Source organism: Macrotis lagotis, chromosome 4, assembly GCF_037893015.1.
Source record: "Macrotis lagotis isolate mMagLag1 chromosome 4, bilby.v1.9.chrom.fasta, whole genome shotgun sequence".
NCBI classification, from domain to species: Eukaryota; Metazoa; Chordata; class Mammalia; order Peramelemorphia; family Peramelidae; genus Macrotis; species Macrotis lagotis.
This window is the reverse complement of record NC_133661.1, coordinates 58,725,576-58,747,105: the sequence shown is the minus strand read 5'-3', so window position 1 is coordinate 58,747,105 and position 21,530 is coordinate 58,725,576. Positions and strand designations below refer to the sequence as shown.

Genomic DNA, 21,530 nt, shown 5'->3' with positions numbered 1-21,530 from the left:
GCCCATTATTGTTGCTACTTTTTCAGTGCCTTCAAGTTTTAGGAAGTTCCTAAACAATGTCTCTTGAAAAGAGGGTACTCTAAAGTCCTTTCTAGCTTGAAATTAATAATCTTTTAATTCTGTTGAACATTAGGATGTATGCATCTTGTTGATGGCTATCTATTTGGCTTCTAGTCCTTTGCTTTAGCAAAAAAGATCAGCTGTAGTTTTGTACAGGTGGGATATTCCCCTGTCTTTGACTTCTTTGGGGGTATTTGTCTAGTTGTACTATTGCTGGGGGAAGGTTAGGTTCAGTTGGTTGAATTTTTGGTGCAGAACAATTAGATCTCATTCCACCACCAGTGAATTAGTGTGCTTGTCCTCTCTACATTAGGAGCTTATATTCTTTGTTAACTGTTCATGTCTAACATATTTAAGACCTATTGGTCCTGAAAGTGGATTGGAAAACACCTGAGAAAAATCAATCATTTATACTTCCCCCCCCTCTCCCTTTTTCCTTTCCCCCCCTCCCTCTCAGCCATGGACTTTTTTTGGGATAGCACGTGACTTTTGAGAAGGAATGACTCTCTCTTTCCCGACAGACTTGACTATAGGGCTTTTAAGGAAAGATTAGCCATAAAGATAGTATGACAGAATACATACATGGTCTCCCTGGATTGTTGTTTTCTTGACATCTAAAGCATTAGGAACATCGCAAAAAGCTGAGGCCTTTCCATTATTCATCATTCTCTCTCTCTCTACCCCCTCCCTTCAGTCAATGGAATCACTGCCAGAAATCTGGCTTTGACTGCCTCACAGAAATCCGAAGGACAAGGAATCGTCACTGTGCCCCTTGGCCCTGAGGAGTCAGATGAACCCTTAGGTCTGAGAAGGGGGGAAAGCAGATTGGTTGCAAATTGAATCAGCCATCTCTAAAGTGAAGGGGGGGAGGAGGGAGGAGGTGAGAGGTGAAAGAGAGGTACTTACCAAGTTTAATGAATACTAGGCTATGGAGAGGGGGAAGAAGTACTTTGGAGAGGTTGAAAGAGGTGGTTTACTGAACGAATGGGTGCTTTGTGCATGTGAATAATGAGAAAAGTAGCAAGGCATTTGAAAAGTGAAGTTCACAGCCAGGTTCCTATTATCCATTCCAATTTGTGCAAGCAAAATTGTGTTCACAAGAGAAGATGCTTCTGTGTGGTGCTTATTTCCATCTTTCTGAGTTAGGAAACTTTGGAAAAACAAACCAGCAAATGAACTCCCTCCTCTTCAGCCAAAGTTATTAGCCTGACATTTTTACAGTCAAAAAAACCTGGGTTCAAATACTACTTCTGTCATATCTTGGCTGTCTCAACTATCAGACCTTGGATGACCATTACACAGAGTCTCAGAGCCTTAATTTTGTCATCTGTAAAATGCTGATAATACCCCTTCAGACTTATATTAGACTCAGAAAAGTAATGGAAGTCACATGCTTTGAAAATATGAATGTGATCAGAGTTACTAAGCTATTGGAGAATGTTTTCCTGTTATCACCAGAATGCTTTAGCTCCTTACTTTAAAAGAGAACAGATTTGGGGCAGCTAAATGGCATATTGGGTAGAACACTGGCCCCGAAGTCAGGAGAACCTGAGTTCAGTTCAGTTTCAAACTCTTACTAGCTAGTGACTTTGGACAAGTCACTTAACCATAATTGCCTCGCATCTAGGACCATCTCCAGTGGTCCTAATCCACATCTGGCCACTGGACCCAGATAGCTCCGGAGGAGAAAGTGAGGCCAGTGACTTAGCCCAGCGTCCCCTCCACTCAAATCTAATTCAGGTGCATATCATGACACCACCTCCCTGGTGTTTTGGTCTTCTTTGAGAATGAAGTACAAACATCATCATCATCATGAGAACAGATTTAGAGATCAGTGATATTAGAATATTTGAACTTGCATGTTCTGAACCTAGAATGTCAAGAACAGTGTTACAATGAAGAAAAAACATTTCATAATGGTAAGGGGCTTTTCATACAGATTTGTTTTTGTGGAAATTATGTCTATAGTGGGAAAGGGCAGAGGAGTGAATTAAAACCCCTCAATTTTTATGTATTAATTTTGATTTCTTGAAGGGAGGGGAGGGGGAGATGTGGTTCTTGGACTTTCCAAGGAAGGTGATTTGGTTTTTTGGGAGGTGGTGGTGTCATTTTGATCATGCATTTATAGTGTTTGAGAACTTCTGGGATAGTCCTCTCATTTTAGGATGAAATGAAGATTTTTTTTTTCTTTTTAGGGCCAGTGCTTCTATCCACTGTGCCACCTAGCCACCCTGAAATCAAGTGTTTTAAACTGCTGGACACTGTGCTTAGTGCTTTATAAATATCATCTGATTCCTACAGCAATCTTGTAAGAGCAGGCTATTATTTTCTCCATTTTGTAGATCAGAAAACTGAGGTAGTCAGTGGTGAAGTAACTTGCCCAGAGTCATATAGTTAGGAAATGTCTAAGAGTTGAACTAAGGTTCTTCTGTTTCTAGACCTTGTGCTCTGTCCACTGTGCTGTCTTAACTGCTAAAAGTTGCATCCCAGTATTTTATGAGGCAGTCCATCCACCACAGTTCCTAATTCCCTTTATACAGTTGAGGAAACAAGCACAAAGAAAGATGTTCTTATCCTGAGGTTTGTGAACTTATTTTATTAACATTTTGATTTTTTATATGTCTGGTTTTCTTTGAAATCCTGTGTAATTTGTTATATGCATCTAAATACATTATTCTTGAAGAGTCTATAGGTTTCACCAGACACAGCCCAAAGGAGTCTATAGTATTAAAAAAAAAAAGATTAAGAACCTCTGTTCTAAGAGGTGACTTGATCTGTTTGAGCTTGTATATAACCCAATTGCTGACAGAACTGGTCATGGAACTTGGGTCTCTTGACTTCCATTGTCTTCCATTGAATGTCCTCCAGTATGAGCTACTGTCTTGTATCCAGCAGAGATATCTCATAGAGAGAACTACATATTGGTACTCTAGTAAAAGTAAGAAGATGGATATCTTAGAGTTGGCCATAGAAGCTTTGGGACTGGATGAGATTATCAAAGGTGAAAGTGTGAGGAGAATAGAGGAGCTAGGATAGAGCCTTACACAACAAAGTGATGGAAAATGGAAGTAGAATTTAGGTAGATCGGACTGGATAGAGGAGTAGGAATAATAAAGTGAATTATTTATCTGGTAGGGCAGAAGAGGGATAGTGTCTCCAGAAGAAGTGATTATTAAATATTGACAGGTCAAGGAAGAGGGAGACTGAGAAAAGGACTCTAGGTTTGCTGACAATGATTAAGAGATTTGATTGGTAACCTTGGAGAGAGAGAGCAAGTTCAGTGGAGTGGTGGGAATGGAAGCCAGATTGAGAGAAAGATGAAGGAGGTGGCAAGCAGATGGAAGCAGTGACTGTCTGATCTGATTGGTCATACTTTGGTCAACTGATGAGGGAGGCAAAAAGTCATCAAGAGGAGGGACAAATTAGGGTTCTAATAATTTGTCTCCCCTTTCATTCCCAGGATCCACTTACAGTGTCTTGTCCATCATGCCCTCGGACTCAGAAAGCAGCAGTTCCCTCAGTAGTGTGGGTGAGTACCACTCTGCCAATGAGCCGTTCAGGAAGTGCCAGAGAAGCCAGAGTCCAAAAGTCTGACTCTCTGCCAGCCTGGCTGTCAGTAAATATGCCCAGTGGGTATGTGGAGCTACAGGGGCTGTTGTCACTACCCAGGGTGTAGTTCAAAATTGACTTGGATGGTTCAGATTCTCCCAGTGCATTCTCATTCCAAGGAGTTTTTTCTCATAATAGGCAACTAGGGTGTCATCTTAGAGGAGGAGAAGAAAACCTGGCTGTGATATTAAAATGAAAGGTGACTGTTGGGGACAATGGATGTTTTTCCATGCCAGTGCCTTGTAGAGCCTGTCATTCTTCTTTGTAAACCTGTCTGCACAAGCCAAAGTCCTTTTTATAGAAGCACAGAATTTCAGAATGCACGTTTCTTAAGTGTTAGTCTAGTCTAACCCATATCTGAAAAGCAAAGCCTCTTATAACATAACCAGGCAGTAGTCATCATTCTTATTTTGAGCATATCCAGCAGAAAGGAAATTCAGGATCTCCAGAAGTGACCCATCCCATTTATGGATAGATTTATTTATTAACATCAAGTTGAAATTTGCTTCTTTGCAACTCCTCATTGCTCATTGTTCTTCTCTCTGGAGTCAAGCAGAATAAGACTAATCCTCCTCTTTTTAAAGGACACCTTTGTAAGATGTTGAAAAATTGAATATGATGGTGTATGCCTAAACTCCTTGCTACTGGGGGAAAACTGAGGCCGAAGGATCTCTTGGACTTTGGAGTGCTGATTAATTTAGCTTTAAAAGTATGCATACTAAATTTGGCTTTAATATGGTGAGTTTCCCAAGAGCAGGGAGCCACCAGGGAGGGGCTAGTCTGGAAATGGAGTTGGTCAAAGATTCCATCTCCATCAGAGTGGGATGGAGCCCGTGAGTGGGGGGAAATAGAGACCCAGGCTTAAAAAATAAATATTCTTGAAGACATCCAGCATCTCTCCTCTGAATCTTTTTCACTTTAGACTTAAGATTTCTAGCAAAATATAATAAATGAGCTTAGTTGCAAAGCCTTTACCCCCAAAATCCAGCAGTAATAAAATGAGAAATTTAGAATTGAAAAAGGGTTCAATCACCTCACTTGTGGCTTGAAATATGAGTTATTTTAGTGACTCCTCATTGCTCGGGACCCCTTTTCTTGAAACTGATAATTGAATTGACCAACCTAGGCTGTGAAATTTCAGGTTTCAAGGCTTGTGTTTTGGGGTACTAATTTCAAGTTGCTTTAGGAGGTGATGAGGTCAACCATCTTTCTACTTTATGTGATATATGGTAAGAATAATAATGGGCAGTGTCTATAGTGCTGCTTTGAAGCCCTGGGGATAAATTTTCCTGTACAGAACCTTGCACTTCTGTCTATACACACTGTTCTCTTTGGGTTTATTTGTATGGGAATTGTGTAGAAAGAGAGAGGACAAAGGAAGAGGACCAGTCAGTGGCAAAATTATGAATGGGACAGTGAATATAAGGTCATAGATTCTTAGTTGGAGTGGACCCCAGAGGTCATTTGGTTGACTTTTTTGGCACACAAATGATTTGTTCAAAATCATGGAGGTCAGGGCTAGCCTTTGAACACAGACAGTGTGATATGGTCTGATAGAAAGAATTATGAATTTGTGTTTGAGAAACCTGGACTTGAATTCTCTTTTGTTTTTTCTGGAGTAGGCGGAAGTATGTGGGAGGGAGAAAAGTATATACAGAATCAGAATAAATATGTACCAAATAAACTCAAAGAGAATAAATTCAAATAAACACAAGATAGCTAATTGGAAGGTAACTGTTGGGGGAGGGTCCTGGTGGTTGTTGGGGATGGGGATCAGGAAAAGCGTCTTGGAGAAGGTGGTGCTCAGCTGAATCTTGAACAAAGAGGGATTCTGTAAAGATTCAGTGATGGCTCTTTATTCCTGTTCACTGCTTCCCAGCAGGACCAGGACTCCTAATGTAACCCTGGACCCTCCTTGGAGGGGCGGGGAAAAGTGAATTCATTCTCACCAAAGAGCTAGGTATTTAATATTTTCCCCTATCCAAGAATATTTAAATTTTTAAAGGGCAGAGGATGATGTTTAAGCCAAAAAGAAAATAAGCAATAGTTTTAATATGTCCCTTCTCAGCTTGTGACGGGTTTTTGGAGTGTGTGTGGGAGGGACTTTTTAGGACTCCTTCCACTTCATATTGTCAGTGACTTTTTCAAGCCAAGCTCATCCTTTAAGCTCCTTTTCATGGAAAGATGGGAGCAGAGTTCACTTTTGATTTGAGGAACAGAGTGAGCTTTCTCTGCTGTGTGACCAGATTCTGATAGTGAGAGACTTGGAAAGAGGGTGAGTATATGGAGACAGACAGACAGACAGACAGACAGACAGACACACACACACACACACACACACACACACACACACACCCCTGATTAAACTTCTGGTTTTAACTGTTTTTTGTTTTCCTTTATAAAATTGTTTTCTTAATGAAATTTTATATGTAGCTGTTTTTATGTCTCTGGAGAAGGCCTGGGTTATTTAATGCACCCCACCAATAGGGCATTCCAACACTGTTTCAAACAGCAACAATATAAATATATATATATATATATATATGTAATTTGTGTATGATACGCATGCTCACTTTCCTTTCTTACAAATCAACCAGCTAAACTATATTCTTTAATAGTTTCTGTTGACCATCTGTACCTTGACACTAAATTCAATTGAATACTTTTTTTTAGGTTTTTTTTGCAAGGCAAATGGGGTTAAGTGGCTTGCCCAAGGCTACAGCTAGGTAATTATTAAATGTCTGAGACCAGATTTGAACCCAGGTGCTCTTGACTCCAGGGCTGGTGCTTTATCCACTGCGCCACCTAGCCGCCCCTTTCTTGTTTTAAAAAAAAAATGAATTACAATTTTTTTCTCATGTCTTATTTTCACTGCTTACATTTCCCTGTATTTCCTTCCCTTTCCAGAGAGCTATTCTTTAAATCACAGCTGTCCAATAATACTTTTAAAAGTTGTTATTGAAATAATAGACAATATATTTTGATTTACTATTTTAGTGAGAGCTCTGTGGTAGCTCAGCTTCATTTACGAAACCCATCAGCGTCTGGGGTCATATTTTTGGACAGCCCTGCTCTAAATAATAAAGAATAAGCAGAAAAACATCTTTTGATGTGCTTTCTCTGTGTTAAATGACTGTACTAGTCTTAGGGATGAAAGACAAATGAAATAGTCCCTGCCTTCAAGAAGCTTTTGTTCTACTGGTTGGGATATGACAAGGGTGCAAATATATAATAGCACAAAAGAAATTGAGAAGGACAGATCACTTGTGATTTGGGGGATGTGGAAAGGCTTCTTGGAAGAGGAAGAAACTTCCTAAGATGAAACTTAAGAGAAGAAAAGAATTCTGGGGCAGCTAGGTGGCACAGTGGACAGAGCACCGGCCCTGAAGTCAGGAGTACCTGAGTTCAAATCTGGCCTCTGACACTTAATAATTACTTAGCTGTGTAGCCTTGGGCAAACCACTTAACCGCCTTGCAAAAATTAAAAAAAAAGAATTCTGAGATAGAGATGAAGAGGGAATGGAATACCTTCCAGGTGTGGGGGACAGCTTGTGTAAATGTAGGACAGGTCATAAAGAATTTAGAGAACAGCTTGTAGTTCAGTTTGGCTGAATGTAGAGCAGACTTGGGTCAGCCAGGGTAGGATTTGACTCCTTATGCCTTTTTAAAATTTTATTTTATTCAATTAATGAAAATATTTTCTCTCTTCTATCTCATAATGAAGTAAGGGACTGCAAGGGAGGGGAGGAAGAAGAGAAAAGCAGAACCTCTGTAATAAATGTTGAACATATTATTGCCTTGCATTGACTGTCCAGAAAAGCCTGTTTTGTCCTTAGAAGAGGATGAATAATAAGTAATGTAACAAAGTTATGGTGTTGATCAGATTTCTTAAGTCTTTGAAAGCTGTTTATTTTTTGACAGTTATGTTGTTAATTTGTAAATTTTTCTCCTGATCCCACTTATTTCATTCTGTATCAGTTCATATAAGTTTTCTCAAGTTTTTTAGAAATAAAAGTTTTTCACAATATTTTTTTCTAGCAGGCTCTTTATGTCTCAACTAAAGGATATTCTTTTAATTGAGGTTTGAGAAAGAGATGACTCAGTAACTAAAATTTATAGATTATTTCTGATTGGATTGTCTTTTATGGAGAATATCAGGCTGTAGGTGGATTAGGAGAAAGGATATATTGGGTGAATTCTTGGACCTAATGCGACTTTGGTTAGGCAAATAAACTGAAGTTTCCTTCTCCTCACCTAGAATAATATTGCAATATTTTCCTGCCTTCAGTCTTTCACATACATTTTCAAATAATTTTCCTAATAGAATTTTAATTGTGTCACTGATTGTCTCAGTCCTTCCCTAGTGTGCTATTGCCTTCAAGATAAAAGGTAAAGAAGCATGTTAGTCACTTTTCATCATTAGGCTCCCTGACTGCTGTGCCTTTGAGTCTGTATTCCTTCATTCCTTTCATTTCCCTCTTAACTGTCTTGGTAATGGTTTCTGATCTTGTCATCTCCTGTTTTGTCTCTGTATATCCTTAGAGGCTTTCCCTGACTTTATCTACTGGCACTGTGACTTGTTGAAACCCCCTTTTCCTTTCTTGATCAGATTTGGTATCTTTTCCCTGAAGCCTCTGTCTCTTCATACTTGTTTTTAGGATATTATCTGGATTCTTCCTTTGCCAGTATCACCTTCTGTCAGTATATTACCTTACAGGTATTAGGTACTTAGGAAACATTTGAATGGATTTTGAATTGTGTCATACTTATTTGTGACGTTTTTATCCCTCTTTATGAATATCTCAGTCATAGTCAATAGGGAAAGTACTTTTGTGTCTGACCCTTCATGACCCCATTTGGAACTTTCTTGGCAAAGATATTGGCATTTTTGCCATTTCCTTCTCCAGCTTATTTGACAGATGAGGGTGAAGCAACCCATCCGGGGTGACATGGCTATATGGGAACAGGAACTGTGCAAATCCTTAATACTTAGACATTGTGTTGTTATGAGAATAAAGGAATCTGGTGGCCTTGGGGCGAGAAAGACCTGGGTTAAAGTCCTACCTCTGATACATACTGTCAGCATCTGTTGACACTGGGACAGTGAGATATAAATAGATCTGAAAGATTTATTGGGGGAAAGGAGTTTAGAAGTTTTGTAGTCTAATCCTTATGTTTTACTCATGAAAAAATGGCACCCTGGAGAAGTTATGGAACTTGTTGAAGGCTACCCAAGTAGGAAAAGGCCATGTCAGATCAGTCATGCCATCCACTTCTTTTTTTTAACTTTTAATTTATTTTTTATTCTCATTTTGTACAAATGTTTTTTTACATTAATAAAATATTCTTGTTTACAAGTAAACAAAATACCCCTCCTCCCCCATGAATATAGATAGACTTGTTTGGGGGAAAAAAGTAAAGGGGAGAGAAAAAAATTAAAATAAAAAAATAATAATAATAATTGTAGGTATGGCCAGGTGGCACAATGGACGAAGCAACAGCCCTGGAGCCACGAGCACCCGAGTCCACATCCAGCCTTGTAAACCCAACAATCACCCAGCCGTGTGACATGCAAGCCACCCATTCCCCACTGCCCTGCAAAAAACAAAAAAAAGAAAGAAAAAAAGACCTAAAATAAAATAAAATAGTAATAATAGTAGGGGTGGCTGGTTGGCAGACAGAGCATTGGCCCTTGAGCCAGGAGCACCTGGGTCCAAATCCGGCCCCAGACACCCAAAGATCACCCTGCTGTGTGGCCCCAGGCAGGCCATCCAGCCCTACTTGCCCTGCACCCTCCCCCAAATAATCATAACAAAAAATGTGCTTGAGTCTTTGTTCCAACACCAACAACTCTGTCATGGGTGGATCTCATTCTTTATGATAAGTCCATCACAAAAGTTATTTCCATATTTTTCCATCCTTGCCATTGCCTGATCGAAACTCCCTCCTTTCTTATTTCTCCACTACCATGTACTCGATATTTTCTCTCTCCTTTCACTATGACTCTGCTGTATGGTCTCTGAGTGGCACAGCAGACAGATTCCTGGTCCTGGGGCCAAGAAGCCCTGAGCCCCCATACCACCCCTTTGGCCCAGAATCCACCTGGCCCTGTGGTCCTAGGCAGGCCTTCCATTCCCAGCCCCTTGCAAGAAGTAAGAAAGAAAATGTGTTATATCTGGCCACTCTCCCCCCATGGTCCATCCTCTCTTCCTTTATTCACATCCCCACCCCTTCCCCCTGCTCCCCCCTCCTTCTTACTCCAGATGTCTATACCCCATTGAGTATATTTGCTGTTTCCTCTCCTAGTCATCTCTGATGAGAGCAAAGTTTCCCTCATTCCCCCTTGCCTCCCCCCTTCCATATCATTGCAATAGCTCGTTGTAATAAAAAAAATCTTATGTGAAAAATCTTGGACTCTTCCCCCCTCTCCTTTTTCTTTCTCCCATTCCATTTCCCTTTTTTTTCTATTGACTCCATTTTTACACCATATTTTATCTTCGAATTCAGCTTTCTCCTGTGCTTCAACTATAGCTCTCTCTACCTGCTCTATTAACTGAGAAGGTTCATATGAGTATTATCAGTGTCATTTTTCTATGCAGGAATACATGCAGTTCATCTTCATTAAGTCCCTCATATTTCCCCCCTCTCCTCCAAACTCCATGCTTCACCTGAGTCCTGTATCTGAAGATCAAACCTTCTGTTCAGCTCTGGCCATTCCAAAAGGAACATTTGAAATTCCCCTGGTTCATTGAAAGTCCATCTTTTTCCCTGGAAGAGGACATTCAGCCTTGCTGGGTAGTTCATTCTTGGCTGCATTCTAAGCTCTCTTGCCTTCCGGTATATTGTATTCCAAGCCCTACCAGCTTCCAATGTAGCTGCTGCTAAGTCCTGTGTGATCCTGACTGCAGCTCCACGATATTTGAACTGTGTCCTTCTGGTTACTTGTAATATTTTCTCTTTGACTTGGAAGTTCTGGAACTTGGCTATAATATTCCTAGGGGTTGGTTTTTTGGTATCTCTTTCTCTGGGGGATCGGTGGATTCTCTCCATTTCTATTTTGCCCTCTGCTTCTAGAATATCAGGGCAATTTTCCTGTAGTAATTCTTTGAAAATGATGTCAAGGCTCTTTTCCTGATCATGCCTTTCAGGTATTCCAATAATTTTTAAATTATCTTTCCTAAGTCTGTTTTCCATATCATTTGTTTTTTCAATGAGATATTTCACATTTTCTTCTAATTTTTCATTTTTTTGGTTTTGAAGTATTGATTCCTGATTTCTGTTAAATTCATCAGTCTCCCTGAATTCTATTCTTTGTCTGAAGGATTTGTTCTCCTCAGAGAGTTTTCTTATCTCATTTTCCATCTGGCCAAATTTGCTTTTTAAAGCATTCTTCTCCTCAATAACTTTTTTGAACTGTTCTATCCATTTGACCTAAGCTGGTTTTTAGCATGCTATTTTCTTCAGCATATTTTTGGATTTCCTTGATTAAGCTGCTGACTTCATTTTCATGTTTTTCCTGCATCTCTCTCCTTTCTTTTCCCAGTTTGTCTTCCAACTCCCTCATTTGATTTTCAAAGTCTTTTTTGAGCTCTATCATAGCCTGAGCCCAGTTTCTGTTTTTCTTGGAGTTTTTAGATGCAGGAACTTGTGCTTCCTTATCTTCAGACTGAGTATTTTGGTCCTTCTTGGGCTCATTTGCAAAATATTTCTCAATAGTCTTCTTTTTGTTTCTCTGCTTGCTCATTTTCCCAGCCTGGGCCTGGTTTGGGGTGTTTCTTGAGCTTTTGGGACACTCCCACAAGGGTCTCAGTGTGTATGACTCTGTCCTCCCTCCTGGTCTGTGAATGACTATAAGCACCCCCCTCTGCCACGGGGCTGATGTGGCTGGGGGCTGCTGTTCTATGGGGGGGCCTAGACTGTGGTTAGGATCTGAATGTGGTCAGAGCCCCAGAGTCCTGTTTCAGGGGCAGAGGACAGAGCTAGGCAGTCTCTCTTCACTCCCCTCCCTCAGCTCAATGGGCTCATGCCCTGGGGGCTCCTGCTTACCGGCTGGGCCTGCTTCTGTTTCCTGGATCAGGGCTGGGGAAAGACCATGCTGCTTGCTGTGTGCTCTGAGGGCTGGGCTCCACGTGCTTGCTCTGGCAGAGGTCCCCCGCTGTTCCCCCACTTTGTGCCCGGTGCTCCTTGGGGTGCAGCTCAGGAGACTCCCCCGCTGCTGTGAGCTGAGACCCCCAGCGCCCTGGGGCTGCCTCCGGGAGGCTGAGGTTCTTTGGCTCTGGCAGGCCACCCCTCTGGCAGGCCGCCTCTCCAATCCCGGGGAGCAGAGCCTTTCTGCTCTTTTCCTGGTTACCTTGAGTAGGAGAACTGCCTCACTGGGTCCCTTTGTGGGTTCTGTCTCTCGAAAGTTTAGTTAGAGTCCTTAGCTGATGAATTTTATCAGAGAGCTCCTAAGACACGATCCCTTCTTGTTGCCCCATCCACTTCTTAAGGTTGACTTGGAAAACAATTCCTCTGATTTCATATGTCCTTTGCTTAGGGAGGATGGAAGGGGTGAGGTATTTGCTCTGTACTAACAAGCTCTGTTCTCCTCTGTATTTATGATCTGATTTATGTATGTTGTCCCCATTCATTGGACTATAGTCCTCTTGTGGACCAGGATTGCTTCTATCTTTACTTTGTATTCTCACTGTTTAGCACAGGGGCTGCATGTGATAAAGGCTTGTGGTTGGTAGGTAAGTATAATATATTAAATATTGACACTGTGGTCATTCCCACTCTCCAAATACTGAAAATGTAATTAATTTCCTTTGATTTATTTCTGTCTTCTGGGAAAGGGTTAGTTGTAAAGGAAGAGGAGAATTATTCCTGGTAGCATTTGTCACAGGGCAGCTGTGTGGTACAGTAGACATGGCACCAGGCCTGGAGTCAGGAAGATTCATCTTCTTCAGTTCAAATCTGGCTTCAAATGCTTACTGGTGTATAACCCAGGACAAGTCACTTAATCCTATTTTCGACTTCAGTTTCCTCATCTATAAAATAATCTGGAGAAAGAAATGGTAAGCCACTTCAGTATCTTTTCCAAGCTAACCCCTACAACAAGGGTTATGAAGAGTTGAACAAGACTGAAAAAGAAAGGAGTGACCAACAAAAACTCTTTCCTTCAGAGATTTTATGTTTTACTCTACTCTTTCATCACTTCTCTATTGAATTCTTCATCAATCTGCTTACAGGCATTTATTATGAGAGCTAAGCTAAGTACTAGATTTCAAAGAGAGGCAAAAAATTAATCCTTGCCCTCTGGGAGTTTACTAATGGGACTTTAGTACCATGGAAATAACTAGGAATATATGAGTAGATGAAAGTAGTCTAAAAAGGAGAGAACATTAGCAGTTGGGAAGTGGGGAGGGGAGGGAACTACAAAGAGCTTCTTCTAGAAGATAGGATTTGAGCTGAGTCTTGAAGGAAGGTGGGGGAAGAGGGCAGAACATTCTAATCATAGAAGAGAGAGCCAGTGCAAAGTCACAGGAATGGGAAATATAATTGGTTTGGCCAACTTGGATGTAGACCTGTGCAGCTGAATCATGTAGTACTAGGAGGGGAGGAAGGAGTGAGAAGCCCGTAGGGACAGAGTAAGACTGTATGACACTGGGCAAATCACCCATTAACTACTGACCTGCATTAGAGGTGGAGGGAGTTTCCTCTGAAATCATAGATCCTTAAAAGCAACAACAACAACAGACCCAGTACATCTTTGTGCAAGGAAATACATTTTTGAGCAAGGGGAGAAAAAAACTAGCTTCCATTGTCTACAGTTTTAAGCAACTTGGTGTAGAATTTCATGTGTAATTGGGATAGAGACATCAAGCTTGGGTGTCTTGGGCACTCTTTAATGCTTTTGGGTTCCCACCCATGTCTTCTAATTAGAACAGAGCTCATTTAACCCCTTGTATTTGTTATAACAAAAATAGATGCTCTGTCCTCTGGAAAGTTATTCTCCCAGGGCTTATAACCATCATTAGGAGCAGGCTCACATTCTCTCCTAAGAGTGTGTCATGATATTCTGATGGAAGAAGTTTCTCAGTGCAGATTGAGAGGGAGCACTGGGGAGGGGAAGAATAATCATTGATCTAGTACCTGCAATTCACCAAACACTAGGCACTTATACAAATATTTTCTCCTTTCAAAAGTGTGTTTAGAAAGGAAACTAGTCATAGACCTTCTAGCCTTTCTTTGGATAACCTCCGACTGCTGCTGTTGTTCAGGGGTCATCTTGCTCCTTGGCCCTTGTCCTAGATGTTCCCCAAGGGTTGTATCATTCTTGGAACAAATGGATTTGCTTCTACTGCAGGGGACCCTAGCCAAGAAAACTGTCCCCCAGGGATGGAAAGGAGAAGTGGTTTCCAAGGTGATGACCTGCAGCCATGCTCACTTGATATGGACTATTGTCACTTGCAATAGGTGATGTGGATAAAGTATTCCTTCCCCTTCCTACCAAGGAGCTAATTCCAGGGAGGGAAAGAAGCAGGAAAAGAATCTGGGAAGATAGCATTAATGCCCAAAAATGATTTAAAAAAATCTGTGAGCTCACTTATGCATCATCATTACCAACTATTCTGAAATGCTTTCTGACCTCAGTTGTGATTTCATTGGTATGAGGAGCTCCCAGGGAGGAAATCACTTTGCCAATGCAGATTGGCACCTTCTATGAAACCTAAGAATTTTAGGGAGTTGTCCGGGACACTGGGAGGCTAAGTGATTGGGAAGTCACAGTCAGTATGTGTCAAAGGCAAGATATGAACCTCAGCCTTCCTAATTTGGGGGCTTATAGCTCTCTATCACTGCCTTTTGGGCCATTATAATTTAATCCCTTCTGGATCTATCTAGGAAACTTAGGTTTCTTATTTGAAGAAGTGGATAATAAAAATACTTTACTTTTAGAGTCATGAGGATTAAATGAGATAATATTAATATGTAAAGTAGTTTGTAAACATTAAAACTGTGTGTGTGTGTGTTTGTGTGTGTGTGTATATATATGTGTGTGTATATATATGTGTGTGTATATATATATATATATATATATATATATATATATTAGCCATCATTGTATCATTCATCCAGGTGGTGCTATGGATAGAGTTGGAGGACCTTGGAGTCAGGAGGACCTGGGTTCAAATTCAGCCTCAAGACACTTGATACTTATTAGTAGGGCATAGGGCAAGTGATTTACTCCTTGCCTAACACCTAGGGCCATCTCCAGTCATCCTGATTCATAGTGACCACTGGACCCAGATGGCTCTGGAGCAAGTAAAGATGGTGACTTAGCATAGCACCTCCTCACTCATCCAAATCACTTGCTTATCATGGCATTACCCTCCCCCCATCCCCCATATCATGGTTTTCTTCAAGAATAAAGGAGAAACAGCATCATCATTATTATCATTATTAATTTTTAAAATTATTATCACTACTCTCTAGGAATGTATATTTCACTCATCAGGAAAGATCTCCAATCTGATTACTTCTGCTTTGTGTTGTCACTGTGGACTGTTTGAGACTTTATTATACTTAACCATTTTAAATGGTATTTGTTATTATTGTAAATAAAACAAGTTGCTTTGGTATCAGTAATGACGATAATGTAGTGATACCCCATTATCTCAGCATGATATAAAACATCAGGTCAGTTTAGGAAGTTTTTATTGAAGGTTTACTTATGTGGAAGGTAGTAATGTTTTAGGTAAAGAGAACATGAAGAAACTAAAACACACTCTGCCAACAGGAAACATATTGATCAGTGGGAGCTAGATAGAAGAGCAGGAAGATGAGATCAGAGTCTACTGACTTAAGTATTTAACAAGTTGGATTAACTAGTTTCCCCTGACAACCCTCTCTTCTTGTTGGATTATAATAGATAGTAGATAAAAGATTAGCTGTAAGGGAGAATTATAAGCAATAGATAGCATGATAAGAAAGGAAATTTATAGTTGACCAAAAGAGGAGATGGTACAAAGACAAAATAAAAAGCATGCAAACCCAATAACCCTTTCCCCACCCTCTCCACAAAACCAAAAAAACTCTTTCCTCTTTAAAAAAAATCTAGAAAAACTTAGAAGTTTTGAGTCAATTATTTTAGAAGCAAAGAGTTTTTTGGTTTGTTTTTATTTTTAATAAATTATGAAGACCAAGTCAGGAATTCTGGCTTTGATGCTTCACTGGGGTGTTAACTGAGTTTATCCTAGAAGGCATCACCATATTAATTATAGTGCCATATAATGTCCATAATGCTGAATTTTTGTTAGTAGAAAAGGTTAAATGATATCCAGTCTAACTCTCATTGATTGAATTAAGTAACATTATTTAATACTTTGAGGAATTGTAATTTCAGTGGGGTAGCTATTTCCTGAACTGACCAACATAACCTGCCATTGACTTCATTGATTATCTTTGAGAATTGCTCTGACCAAAGAATTCATCCTCTTAAGAGTTGGCCAAGGAATTCATGCTCTCAAGAGTCACAAAAGATGAATCTCTTTGAAATCATCCTGACTGCTCTTCAAGTGACAGATTTATAATTTGTGGCTAGACCTATAGCCCCAGAACCTTCCCATTTTGGTGAAGGACTGGACAAAGGTTTTTAATATATTCCCAGATAGATCTTTGATTTCATCATAGTGAAAGTTCCCTCCTTTTGAAGCAGATTGAAACCCATTCATGCTGGCATATTTTATGGGTCACTTGTCTGTGTGTCCTCTTTCATATGGGATATACTTTGTTGAGACCTGCCTAGATTTTACCTAACATTTCAAGTTTATCAATGAATCATAGTTTGATTGTAGATTTAGAATAGGAGAGGACCTTAGAGTTGTCTAATTCAACCCCAAGGAAACTTGAGTCTTGGGTCATAGAAATTGCCCAAAGTCTTACAGTTAGCAAATATCAGAGGCATAATTTCATCCCAACCCTCCCAGGTTCAAAGTCCAGAACCCAACAGGTAGAAGAACACAATGTACTCTATTCGTGTAGCCTTTGGCTACACAGGGTCACCTTGACTTCACAGTGAACCAATGAAGTGAGACTGGGGTGGAAGGCTTAGTATTATATTTTAGAAAATTTTCCATTAAGAATGCAGAGAATAGGGGGCGGCTAGGTGGCATAGTGGATAAAGCACTGGCCCTGGAGTCAGGAGTACCTGGGTTCAAATCTGGTCTCAGACACTTAATAATTACCTAGCTGTGTGGCCTTGGGCAAACCACTTAACCCTGTTTGCCTTGCTAAAAAAAAAAACCCTGAAAGAAGAATTCAGAGAATAAAAATGTTTATTCCTTTAATGACTAAAATTCTGTAACTTGGAAAATTCATTCCTCTATGGTGTTTGGAAAAAAGAGTAGTAAAATTGGAGTTAGTAGATTAAAATCCTGGCTCTGCTGTTTCAAATTTGGATAATGTTGGGCAGGTCATTTACTCTCTTTTGATCCTCAGTTTTCTTATCTGTAAAATGATGTGCTGGACTCTTCCCAGGGCTAAATCTATGACTTTATGATTTCATTTCTAAGGATAAATAATATAATACCATAATGTGTTAAATTTCCGAATCACTTTCTTTTTCAATGTATTTATATCTCATTTGATCTTCTTTGTACCACTGAGGTAGGTCAGTTGTCAGTCATGTTTTCAATTGTGTCTGACTGTTTATAACCCTATTTGGGAATTTTATGGCAAAGATACTGGCATGTTTGTCTTTTCGTTCACCAGCTCATTTTACAGATGAGGAAACTGAGATACACAGGGTTAAGTGAATTGCCCAAGTTCACACAGCTAATAAATGTCTGAGACCAGATTTGAACTCAGAAAGTTGAGTGCTGACATTAGGCTTGGCACTATATCCACTGCGCTACTAGAGGCCTGCAATGTAGGTCAGACAATGGAGTATTTTGCCAACTGGAAAAGCTAAGGTCCACCCAGAGACCTCAGGAACAGACACAGTGTAGTATAGTGGCCAGATTTGGAATCAAAAAGACCTGCAGACTGTTCTGCTGATATTTATTAACTTTGAGGTCACGGGCTGATTACTTAAATCTTCTCCATGCCTTAGTTTGCTCATTTGTAGATGAGTGTAATAACTCTGATACCTATCTCACATGGCTGTGTTGAAGTGCAAATGGGATAATGCATGTAAAGGGACCTGAAATACTATTTAAATATTATTACTATTTACTATTTAATTTAATTTAATATTACTATTTAATATTTAATATTATTATTATTTAAAATACTATTCAGAGATCAGCTCTTAGGAAATGATTTGCCCAAGGATGTGTGATAAGTTATAATGTTTCCATTTTGGTTTATGCCCTTCTCCCTCTTTTAGGACATCACTAATCTCTTCAGTGATTATCTCTGTTCCACTCCAAAGTTTCCTTAGTGTTCACCAATCCTTATGTAGAGGGCTCTTTCTTAGAGCTTATGGTCCATTTGTTTTTGAATTTTTATTCCATGGTACCTTTCAGCAAAATGGCTTCCGCACCACTCCGCTTATCAAGATAGCTGGTGACTTTGGGGAGAGATGGAGTGCTTTGGGAAGTAAATAGTGGACTTGGGTTCTAGTCCTTTTCCTATCTGATAATTTTGGGCATTGAATGACTTCAACCTACCTGAAACCTGGAGTCAAGGTCAGTTAGATGCTTCTCCTAGCTTGAAGATCTCTGGGGGTTCGACATAGTTTTATGATTCTGTCTTTATTTAGTGGTTTTGAAGCAATAAATAAAATTATATTTATTAAGTTGTGTGCTACATACTATGCTAGAATAGATGAGACTAGATAGTCCCTATCTTGAAGCTGATTGCATGCTAGTCTTAGAAAGTTAACAAGTATATATTACATTCCTAGTGTAATGGAGGAGTTAAAATATATATATACATATATATATATATATGTATATATATATATATATATATATACACATATCCAGTAGTTTGGGAGGAAGAGTAGAATGGAAGAAATTAGGAAAAAGTTCTGTGCAGAAGATCATTCAGTTAATAAGTGTCTGGCATTATATTAGAGATATAAAGGGTCTTCCAAGTACATAGAGTAAATAGAGCAGACCTGGAATCAGAAATACCTAAGTTCAAATCTGACTGCAGACTCTTACTTACTAGTTGTGTATCCCTGGGCAAGATACTTCACCCAATTGCCTTAATTTCCTTATTTATATAATGAGTTGGAAAAGGAAATGTCAAATCAGGCCAGAATCTTTGCCAAGAAAACTCCACCTAGGCTCAGGAAGAGTGAGACACAAAATGACTGAACTGCCACTGGAATGCCAAGAAAGGAAAATCATTGCCCTCAAGGAGCTTGCCATCTAAAGGGTTAAAAAGGTCTTACCAAAAAGGGAGATGACTAGTAGGCTAATTATGGAGAAGAAAGTATCTGCCTAATAAAAGTCCTAAGGAGTGAGCTTAGGCTGGTGGGAAAGGATAAATTGCTTGCCCTGGGCATCCTCCCTTAAAAAAGGATCTGGGAGGAGCTCTCCATTGTCCATCCTCTACTCCAAGGGAGGGAAGGACCCTCAGGGTAGGGGGTACTGATAGGTAAGAGTTATGAATTTCAGATTTGTGGTTAGCTTGTAGGATGATGAGATTCTACAGGGCTCACTGCAAGTCTGGAGGAGTTCAGCCAAGTAGGAAATGATGAAATAGCTGTCTTTGGCTCCCTCCTTAAATGAAGTCTGGGTACATCTTAAAGAAAGGAAGATTCTGATGAGAGAGTGCATTCCAAGCATGTGGGACAACCAATGCAGAGACATGGAGGTGGGCGATGGAATGCCATGTGTGAGGAACTGAGAGAAATCTAGTTTGACTAGATTGTATAGAGAGGGAGGGGAAGAATAATGCCCACTGAGGCCAGAAAGATAGGTTGGGGAGGAGTTAGAACAGGTGGAGAGGCTAGGGAAGGGGTTGTGTTCTGGGAAGTCCCTGGAATGGTGAGTGGATCAAGGGCTCTGTGTATGCCTCTCCACTGGATGACTTGGGGGCAAGGTTAGCTTTTCCTTGTAGAGATGGTGGAGAAAGTCCTAACTCAGGGTAAGGGAATGAGAGCCTGTATGTACTGAAAGGTGAAAAAGGTACTCCCACATGAACCAGTGTTTTTTGTTGCCTCTTTTCCTAATAGCTTTGGGTCCTTTGGGATGCTCTGTTTCTCTGGTCTTTTGTATTCTCATCCTCAAAACGAGGGAGTTGGCTTTCATCACTAGTCCCCGATTTATTGTTGGCAAGGAATATACGTTTTGTCTCCCCAAAGTGAAAAGATGCCCTGCAGAACCAAGGCATCATTGAGTATGGAGATTAAGGGAAGATCGGAGGGATTGGCTTGAGAAATTGGTAGCTGGTATCATTTTCTGGCAGGTTCCTTCTGAACAAAGGAACAGTATGAGGAAGGCTGAGCATGGAGTGTGGTTCAGGAACCAAGACTTTCTCATGTTTCCTACATCTTCACATGTTCAGCATCTGTTCTGCTCCTGGGGCATGTTTTATTTGTTTTTAGGAAGGTTGAGAGGATTTGGCAGAAGAATGAAACTCAATTCAGTAGCCTGGGTGAAGGTAGATCCTGGCAGCGACCTAGCCCTTGATAGTTAGGTGCCCTGCACCTCCTGAATTGGAAGTGAAACCTGAGCAGGGTGAACTATTGTGGGGCCCTGGCAGTCGCTTGAACTTCTGACAGAATCTTTGTCTATGAGGGGTTAGGCAAGTTACTGGAAAGGGAGTTTGGGTGATGTAGGGGAACAGAACTGGAGCTTTGAATTGGCATATGCTGAAACAGATTGAATTGGTAGAAAAGCCAGAAGGCAATGAACTTGTCTCATGGCCTTTGGTAGTAAATTACTTCTCTCTTTGGGCCATAGTGTCTTCATTTGTAAAATGAGGGGGCTTGGACTGGATGATGGCCAAGGTTCTTTCCAGTTCTGATATGCTCATGGGGAGGAGGGATAGATTGGGATCCAGGAGCCCTGGATTTGAATCTTAGCTCTAATACTTTGTGGAGTCATGAATAAGTCTCTTGACCACTCTCCAAATTTCTGTTTCTTTATCCTTAAAATGGGGATAATAATAATAATAATAATAACATCCCATTTCATAGGATTATGAGGAAGATGTCTAATAAGTTTTAAAACTGGATAAAATTTCAGAGGGAATATGACCCTTGAGTTACTTGCCCTGGGTTCCCTCCCTCTCTACTGCATCATGTTGCCAAATGGGTTTGTTGTTACAGATGAATCATTTTTCAGTTGTGTTCTCTTTTGGTGGGGATACTGCCAGTTAGGAAAGATTTCATAACAACAGAATCATATATACAGAGCCAGAGGTTCAGTATTCAAATATTGGCTTTTTCTCTTAATATCTGCACAACCACATTTTGTTCAGTCCTTTCGTATTTTCTTGGCAAAGATATTGGAGTGGTTTGCCATTTTCTTTTCTAGCTCATTTACAGATGAGGAAACTGAGGCAAAAAATTAGGTTAAATGACTTGCCTAGTGTCACGTAGCTATCAAGTGCCTGAAACTAGATTGGAACTTCATGGCTATAGGCCTGGTATACTACACTATCCTTTGAGTCACCTAGATGCCCCTAGTATTTTTCTAGCCCTCTGCTAGTTAATATAAAACTAGGCTTTTCTCTGTTCCTCTCACATAATGCCATCTTCTGTCTCTGTGTAATGCTTTTTTCCTCCCTCATGATGGAAGGTATTCCTTCTTCATGTTTTTCTGATGGAAGCCTTCAATTCTAGTTGTCTACCAATTACTACTACAAGCTACTAATTTGCTTTTCCTCTTTGAAGGCTTCTACTTACCAATAACTTTGTATTT

At 40.1% G+C, this 21,530-nt stretch overlaps 1 protein-coding gene across 4 annotated transcripts in view; it reads left to right on the top strand.

Annotated features, from left to right (window-relative positions):
* DLG5 (discs large MAGUK scaffold protein 5) overlaps nucleotides 1-21,530 on the top strand; it is a 158,945-nt gene that overhangs the window by 60,399 nt on the left and 77,016 nt on the right. For 2 of the 4 annotated variants that reach the window (XM_074232925.1, XM_074232923.1), the window contains exon 2: nucleotides 3,521-3,589. The exons of the other annotated variants lie outside the window; for them this stretch is intronic. In XM_074232925.1, the coding sequence (XP_074089026.1) occupies nucleotides 3,521-3,589 (69 nt within the window). The remainder of the gene's footprint in view (nucleotides 1-3,520; nucleotides 3,590-21,530) is intronic. 4 annotated transcript variants of the gene reach the window in all.